The sequence below is a fragment of the Bufo bufo genome, chromosome 4 (assembly GCF_905171765.1).
Source record: "Bufo bufo chromosome 4, aBufBuf1.1, whole genome shotgun sequence".
NCBI classification, from domain to species: domain Eukaryota; kingdom Metazoa; phylum Chordata; class Amphibia; order Anura; family Bufonidae; genus Bufo; species Bufo bufo.
In genome coordinates, this window is record NC_053392.1 from 130,150,994 (window position 1) to 130,160,492 (window position 9,499).

Sequence of the window (9,499 nt, forward strand, 5' to 3'; positions counted from 1 at the left end):
CAATAGTACTCTTGTAATGGTGGCTGTAGTGTCCACTGCAATATTCAGGGTTTTAGTGATACGACTGGCCAAGTCGTGTCCAGGTGTAAAGGGTGTTTTAATGGTGTCCCTCACAACAGCAAAGTCTGAATAGCTGAAGTTGCAGGCTATCTTACTGACTCCAATGCTCGGCCATGCAAATTCAAAGTTCTCTAGTTCTCTCCTTTGTCTTTCTACTTTTCTCCTTCTGTAGCTCATGCAGAGATTGGTCAGTCTCTGTAACTTGAGGCCTAGTACTAAAGAGTGAAGCACAAGGAGTTTGCTTCTTATTTCCTTCATTTCTAACAGTAGTAAAGACTCTAGTTAGGGGTGTGACCAGCCCACACCAACACTCCTACAAGGGCCAAGCCAGAATTGCTAACCCTGGCTGTACTAGCCATACAGTTATGCTGGGTGCACACATAGCATAACATTTATTACATAACATTACATAAGAAACAATTTACACTTACTCTGGGGTACTGCAAATGTGACAGCAGAGGAGGATGAGCTGCTTGATAGGTGGATAGAGAAGAAGGAGCTGTTGAGGTAAGAGGAAACCAAAGAATTGACTTTAACGCTACAATCTATTAAAGTGACTAGTCAGTAGCTCCAAAATTTTAAGTAAGTTAGTACCTTCAGGGGATAATTACCTATCATATGTTTTTTTGCGAATAATGCTCCTTTTGCTGCTTTTTAGCTCAGCTCTATTAAGACAGAGCTGTGTTCAATGACTACAGGGTTGGGGTTGAGCAAATCGGGTTCAGATTGCTGCGTCCAAACCGATTCTTTTAAAAACTACGTTTAGAATATCAGCTTTGTTCTACTGTAAAATGTATTGCTTCCGCGGTGGTCTTTCCAAAGTTTCAGCAAATATTGAAAGACTTATTGTACTTTGTCTTATCTCTATCACGCGTCTCTTCATTTATTCGCATAAATTACATTATCAAAATACAAAGCTGAACTCGGCTTTGCTAATCCAAGTTTGGCTTAGTATTTTGATACAGTAAATTATGCAAATAAACTAAGTGACACGTGACAGATGCGAGAAACTTCAGAAAGACCTCAGCGGAGGACATACATTTTTCAGTAGGATAGAACTGATATTCTTAACAATGTTTTTAAAAGAATAGGGTTCGGATACAGCAATCTGAACCCGTTTCGCTCAACCCTAATTAAAGTTTAACTACAGAATTCTCTCTAGGGAGCCTGAGGTAGTCTGAAGCACACATCCCCATGATTGTTTCAGACTGCTGCTCTTTACTTCCTCCACTCAGCTCTGCCTCATATGATTGGCTGCCATGTAAATACACAGTGACAGGCTTACCAGGAAAATGTACAAAAAGTGCCAAAGATCGTGCAACGTTTCGACTATAACATAGCCTTTTTCAAACAAAAGACTAAGAAAAAGACCATGTTATAGTCTAAACATTGCACGATCTTTGGCACTTATTGTACATGTTTATGGACTCGATTTGAATATTAAAGAAATCCTTGAAGGACATGCTGCCGCCAACCATGTTTGGATTATCTAAGGAGCAACCTCAGAGGATCACTGGCTGGGCATTCCTAAGGAGGTCTGGAAGGTATACTAGTGCTGCTTTCACACTGCTTTTTCCAGGTTTACCAGGAAGTCAGTGCATGTGTTATGGTGCAGTTCACCATGCCGTGTGTTGCCGTGTAGGCTGGCTGCACGTCCCCTTGCGTACTGGCTGCAGGTTTCTGTGTAGGCTGGTTGCTAGGGGCTGCGTGCTGGCTGCGGTGTCTAGTGTGTACTCTGCCTGTGCACGTGTGTACCCCTTTGACTGTATCTGCATTTCTGTCCCTGTATTCTGGTTCTGTGTTCCTGGTTGCCATGGGCAATGCTCTGTTCTGCAGGGCTCTGAGGGTTCTGTTTCTCCCTGACCTGGAAGGGTTAATCTCCTGTGTTGTTTCCAGGGGTGTGTCCTCCCAGGTGCCCTCATTAGGCAACCTTATCTTCCTGTGAGCTGGTATCTGGGGGGTCAGTGTTTGTGCTTTTGTCTGTAGGTGTTCTCTGCTCGGTTCTGTCTGTACTCCGTCCAGGGCCGTCTTTAACGCGGGGCAAAAGGTCCAGCTGCCCCGGGCCCAGTTGTTCCTGGGGGGCCCAAGCAGCGCTCCAGATGGCGACCAACAAGACTTTTAACCTTGTCGCCATTTGCGACAGGGCTGCCGCACTGTAGCTGAATATTGCAGCGGCCGTCCCCCGCACACACAAGGTGCATCCCCCATTCACAGTATTTATTAACCCTTCAGCAGTCTTCACAGTGTTTATTTCCCCCTTTTAGCAGTCCCCACTTCACAGTAGTTATTAACCCCAGAGACCTCCACACTCTATCCTCCACAGAGACCTCCACACTATACTCCCCACAGAGACCTCCACACTATACTCCCCACAGAGACCTCCACACTATACTCCCCACAGATACCTCCACACTATACTCCCCACAGAGACTTTCCGCAGCTCACATGACTGGTTACTACGGGCAACACGCACATTCTCGGCGTCTTGATTTCCATGGATACAATGGCTCTCATAGCAGATGACCGGACCATGTGACTGACCATATGACAGGTAATATAAGGGGCGGGACTTCCTCATCGCGTGATGCGGGAGTGATCGGCGTCTTGGTGACGGTTGCTAACGCTGGTCTGAAGAACGTACTCAGCAGGTGGGAGAAACTCAGAGCGGCGCATGCATATTGCGAGTCCTTTAGGCTGCTGCGCATTGAAGGAGTGAGGGTGCTCGGATGTAATTGACAGCTGCAGAGACCAATAGACGTTCTGAATTCATATTCAACCTCCAATCAGAGAGAGAGTTGTGCGGGGCGGGGCGTCTGGCCACCCTAATTGCTGCGGCCCGGCAAACAATCTTCCAGGGCCCGGTCCTGGGCTGTAGAGGGATGATGTCAGTGCTGTAATATGCCTCTGATATGTGGAGAGCGGTGATGTAATATATCATTTATATGTGGAGAGTAGTGATGTCACTGATGTAATATATTACTTATAAGTAATATACTACATCAGTGACATCACCGCTGTCCATATAAGTAATATATTACATCAGTGACTTCACCACTCTCCACATATATGTGGAGAGCGGTGATGTCACTGATGTAATATAACATTATATGTGGAGAGCGGTGATGTCACTGATGTAATATATCATTATATGTGGAGAGCGGTGATATCACTGATGTAATGCAGCGCTCTAGATGGCGACCAAAATGGTCGCCAATGCGCCTTAAAATTTGCAGATGGCGACAAGACTTGTCATAGGCTACAGGCCTAAGGTCTATTTGGTAGTGAAATCCCAGCGCATGCAGGTGTGATGACGTCATCACGCCCACCTGTGCCAGGACCCACATCAGTGGGGTGTGCTCGTCTGCGTTGCACCATCCCGGGCCGTACCAGCAGCTAGTGAGCGCCAGCAAAAGGACACAGGTGAGTATAAGATTCTAGCTTTTTTTAGGGTGTGGGAAGGCAGGATCCAGGGGGCCCAAGTAAATTCTTGCCCGGGGTCCAATCAATATTAAGGACGGCCCAGACTCCGTCTATGTGTTGCTTGTTGGGTGTTGTCCCCTTGCTGCTGATCCCAAGGGTGATTCTGTCCGCGCTTAAGTGTGGTTTCACCTGATTCTGCATTTATGTCGTTTGTCAGGTTTTCTGTTACCTGTTCAGTATGTGTAAGCCTAGCAGTACTTAACTGCATCTGATTCTGTTCTATCCCGTGTCCTGTCTGGCAGTTGTTTCTGCTTCTGATGTTTTGTTCATGTCAGTCTGGCAGTTCCTCCGGAAGGGGGTTCATGGTTTTCCCGGAGGGGGAATTCCGGTGTTTGTGTATGCCCTTTCGCCTTCTGTGTGCAGCTCTGCCTGAGGCCGCTTGCTCCCTTTGCTTGCGGCGCAGGTAACTGCTTCCGTCTCTGCTCTACCTGTTGCTGGTATGTCTCTGCCTGTCTGTCTGTGGACTCTAGTACTATTGGTACCTTCGTAGGTATCTCCTGGTCTGTCTGGACCAGCTGCCACTGACTCGGTTCATGCTCTGGAGTAGCCCCTGGCAACTACCTTGGCCCAAGCCTATCCTCACCATCTGAGGCTCTAGTGAATACCAGGTGTTGCTTATTCACGCCCCTCCAGAGTATTGCCAGTCAGTGGCGCAGTGGGTTCTCACCCATTGTTCCTTGTTCCTTGTGTGTACTTTGAGTGCCTCTGTTCCTGTCATGAGCTTGTTCTTTTTAATAAAGTTCCGTTGTTCCATTTTCTGTTCCGGTGTTCCTGCTCGCCTGACGTCTCGGAGGTCCTTCGCGGGATCCCCAGCACATGACAGCATGGAGAACCTACTCAATGGTAGAAGAGGTATACTCAAAGGTTTAGCACTCTCAAAAGTCCCAGTGCAAATGCCTTTCCTGGTCAGCCCTTTTTAGTGACAAAGTATGAAAAATTGCACTGTATAGATCTACAAAAAAAATAACATTACTGACACTGTTGAATTGATATGAGAAGTCACTATACCTCTTCCGTGGGCTCAGACTGTACATTTCTAAAAAACTGACAATGAAAAATAATTTTGGAAAAGTATATTTAATGCATTTATTACCATATAAAAACACAAGTGCAATTAAAAGGTTGAATGAGTTATTATGGGTATGTCATCTATATGAATCTGAGCTCACTCTGTTTCGAGAAAACCAGTGTTTTAAAGTAGCATATATCTCTCTGTAACGAAGTCCATATAGCAGAGGTGACAAGGCTCGTGGCATCATCATCACCAGTCCATTATTACAAGCTGACATCCATATTCTTGTATCTATACCAATTACACTGTTTTTGAACAACATGACTTCAGCTGTCAGGATAAAAGCAGGGACAATATACAAACCTAGCAGGATGAAGTGCGTCAGTAGAGTGATTCGAGCTCTGGAGAAGCGGCTTACCCATATTCCTGACTTCCGTGTTATTGCGTATAGCTTTATGTAAAAATAGGTGATCATAACAGAGCAAAACATCAAGAAGCAAATTGTAAGAGCACAGACCACAGTCACTAAAATATTATTCCTCTCGTCAGAGCCATAGTAGAGCATAAGGCAGACATTTTGTTTTTCAAGAAGGTTGTAATCAAATGTTTCAGACGCTAATGATACTATCAGGGGGAACAGTGCCGAAAAAATCCAAATGGCCAATAATATCTTTCTTGTCCGTTTCATTGAAAGAATAGAATAGTAATGGAGGGGGAAGCAGATAGCTACATAGGTATCAACCACCATGATGGTAAAAGTCAAAACACAACTGGAGTAGGCTGCGACTGTGAAGGAAATCAGTGAGAAACAGAGAACCCTGTGCATATACCATCGGATTGCATTACTCATCGAGATGATTGAGTTAAACAAAATAAAGATCAGGTCTGAAACCATCACATTGGCCAGAAGAATGTACCTGGTCTCATTCCGTAGTGTGTCCTTCAATAAAATGCTAACAAGTATCATTGGGTTGGCCAGTAATGTGACAATGCTGAAGATGGCTGCTGGAATTAAAAATGTCCACAACAGAGAAGCAGATTCAGGAATACCTTGTGAATCTCCCGTGGTGTTACTGTTGAAGGAACCATTGGTGGTCAATGACAATGGGTTGGAAAAATATGGTGTGTAGTTGATATAATCTATAAGCATCTTTGCCTCATCATTCAATAGAGTTCATTACCCATGAAGATAAGATCTTCTTCAAATGCCCATAGTCTTCACGATAAGTTAATACAACCTTTAAAAAAAATAAGAGGGAAGTGGTAAAAAACCATATACATTGGGGTTTGGTTTTACTATACTTTACACCAGTGTGTTCAGTGTTTAAAGGGGCTATCCCATAAATAATCTAAAAAATGAATATCAGACATCATCTAGTACATGAAAACCTCTTTCTAACATAGCTAGAAAAAGCCTTGTACCTCTTATGGATCAAGAAATCTCCCAATTCATTGCTCTGCTAGATTTATATCAAGCTGACAGCTCAAGGGAGTGTCTTTTCTCCTACAGCTTAGGAGGTATGCTCTCTCTATCACAGCTCAGGAGGCCATTGAAGGATGAAAGTGAACATGTGTGGCCATCTTACTGAGCAGGTCAAAGAAATAAGAAAAAATACACAGCAGGTGGTGCTATGCAGATACGTTTTATTAAAATACTCAGTGGCTATACAGAATATTTAATTACATGCTATTACAAAAGTACTTAGATCAAGGAGCTGGTTTGAAAATTGTAGAATAGTTTTCATGGGACAACCCCTTTAAACTGTTTGCACTTAGGCAGCTCCTCGCTGGTTTCTTCTATATGAGTACTGTCTTCTTTTCAATGCTCTGTTGTTCACGATCACAAAGATCTTGATTAACATGACAACAAAAATATGTCAATCAAAGTGGAAAGGGCGTGGCAATTGCAGAGAGAGCAGAGCCTCTAGGTGTAAAGACAGCGCCCATGTTGCTCTGAATGGCTCATTTGCATATATTAAAGGGGTTGTCTCACTTTAGTAAGTGGTATTTATTATGTAGAGAAAGTTAATACAAGTCACTTACTAATGTATTGTTATTATCCATATTGCTTCATTTGCTGGCTGGATTCATTATTCCATCACATTATACACTGCTTATATCCATGGTTACAACCAGCCTGCCATCTATCAGTGGTGGTCGTGCTTGCACACTATACGAAAAAGCACCATCCTCTCTGGTGGCTGGGACCGTGGGAGCGCAGATAAGCTATAGCTTTTGCCTATAGTCTGCAAGCACGACCACCACTGATGGATTGCAGGGTGGTCTGTAACCATGGAAACGAGCAGTGTATAATGTGATGGAAAATGAATCCAGCCAGCAAAGGAGGCAATATGGATAATAACAATATATTAGTAAGTGGCTTGTATTAATTTTCTCTACATGATAAATGCTATTTGATGAAGTGAGACAAGCCCTTTAAATCATAGTTTTTTTCAGCAATACAGGCACATATGAACATGGGACCAGCCATCAGCTGCCAAGCGCACATGCAATAGGTCAGCCAGTACAAATCTGCTGACAGATTTAATACGCGTTATTGAAAGGGTACCAATTTACATACAAAACATTTCTCTATTTTCTACCATATATTTGGTTGAGAAAACTGTACAAAAACATCAGTGACAAATGAATATATACACATACACATTTGTATATTGAAGCTAAAGAGATCGCATTAAGGCTTAGGACTCTAACAAACCCTACACATCTATGTAAAAGATCAATGACAGATCACCTCTGCCGGACAGACCTGTCCATTGATGATCTCTGACTGTTGAGCCGGCAGTCCGTACCCACCACCATCTCCCTCTTGAGCATGTCGACAAAGCGCTAACCTTGTTACCTGCTCTGCTTTCCCAGTGGTTTGTGCTCGCCACGTTCTTCTGCTCATTCCTGGTGGTCAGTGCCTGTAGGTTAGCACTGCTCCTTCCTTCCCATGCAGACCAATCTGCATACCTTAATCTTCCCCAGCTTATGGCTGACCACCTTAGGGTATTAAAGGCAAGTTGGAGGATGCCTGAGCTATAGGTTCTAGTGGTTCTAGTGTCCTTAAAAGCTGTGCTATTATCTTGTTTACCTGGGTTTGACCCTTCCCTGTCCGCCCTAACCTTGGACTATTTATTAGATTGCACAAACTCTGCTTGCCCCAACCACAGCCTGTTCCTGACTATAGTTTTCCTGATCGCCAAATATTTCATACTGGTGTCTCTTGACCCCGTGGGTCAGCAGCCACTGAATAGAGACTTCTCTAAGAGGTAGTGGCCAGGTGGTTGCCCTGCAGAAGAGTCCAGATCTTTGTATAGGAGTTAAAGGGTGAAGACCAGAGAACCACTTAGATACCACCTTTAGGAGTACTCCCAAGTCAACTCTGTCGACTAGACATGGTGGATCCACATCCGCTTCATAATACTGATTGTAGAGATTGGCACAAGAAGAGATAGCAACATTTTGAGTGGATGCTGATTGGCTGCTCAATTGTAAACTCCTTTTAGGGTGTTTCCACACTGTGTCTGTAGTGCACATTTAAATGCACAAAAAATGTGTTACCTTTTATATTTTTACACCACTTCAGTTTTGAAATGGGTTGGTAAAGTGGGTGTGTTTATCTATGTAGTTTCTCTCCAGACTTATCACTGAGAATTTTACAAAAGTCGCAAAAAAGTAGCAGATTTACACTAGCAAAAGAGTGGAGTAGGAAAACTGAAGTAGCATTTCTTGACAAAAGTGTTAGGTTTAGAGATGAACCAAATGTAACGAACACCATGCGACATTTGATAAATTTGGTGCAAAATACTCCAACACAGACTCAAGAAAAAGTGACTTCAAATATTACCCTCAAAATATTTGTAGTTCCCTAAAGTACTATGGACATTGGTCCTTATTGATGCTATTTAAAGACACCAACTTCCTACTTTATTACACTTTGAAGGGTTAACTTGCACTGGGATTTATGCTGTTGTGTGCCCTTACACTGTTTCACATTGTTGAGCTGCATCTATGGCCCTGATTTATCAAACATTCACTCCAGAATTCTGGCATCAAACAGTCACAAAAATAGGGCTTTTGCGTCTTTTTGCACTTGTTTTCACAAAATTTAAAGGGGTTGTCCGGGTTCAGAGCTGAACCCAGACATAGCCACATATTCACCCAGGCAGCCCCCTTATATGAGCATTAGAGCATTTCATGCTCCGAGGCTCTCCTGTGGCCTGTCCGTATCGCGCAGGGGAAAGGCATTGTATGGAGTTACGGTGATGTACCAGACTCTCCATAAGGACTGCTAGGTGGAGGTTTCCGCCCAGCAGTGAGCCCGGTGACGTCACTGGCACTAGTGGGTGGGCTTTAGCGCTGCCCTTGCCTGTAAAATGGCTAGTGCAGCACTAAAGCCCACCTATCAGAGCCAGTGAAGTCACCAGAACACTGCTGGGAGGCTGCCCAGCAGTGTGTTATTATAAACCAAAAAGCCCTTAACATAGAAACATAGAATGTGTCGGCAGATAAGAACCATTTGGCCCATCCAGTCTGCCCAATATACTAAATACTATGGATAGCCCCTGGCCCTATCTTATATGAAGGATGGCCTTATGCCTATCCCATGCATGCTTAAACTCCTCCACTGTATTTGCAGCTACCACTTCTGCAGGAAGGCTATTCCATGCATCCACTACTCTCTCAGTAAAGTAATACTTCCTGATATTACTTTTAAACCTTTGCCCCTCTAATTTAAAACTATGTCCTCTTGTAGCAGTTTTTCTTCTTTTAAATATTCTCTCCTCTTTTACTTTGTTGATTCCCTTTATGTATTTAAAAGTTTCTATCATATCCCCTCTGTCTCGTCTTTCTTCCAAGCTATACATGTTAAGTTCCTTTAATCTTTCCTGGTAAGTTTTATCCTGCAATCCATGTACCAGTTTAGTAGCTCTTCTCTGA

The 9,499-nt window shown here is 43.6% G+C and overlaps 1 protein-coding gene across 1 annotated transcript; it reads right to left on the minus strand.

Annotated features, from left to right (window-relative positions):
* Positions 1-4,685: 4,685 nt before the first annotated feature.
* Positions 4,686-5,702, minus strand: LOC120999055 (probable G-protein coupled receptor 148). Its single transcript, XM_040429932.1, has one exon. The coding sequence runs from the start codon at positions 5,700-5,702 to the stop codon at positions 4,686-4,688; it is 1,017 nt and encodes a 338-aa protein (XP_040285866.1).
* Positions 5,703-9,499: the final 3,797 nt, after the last annotated feature.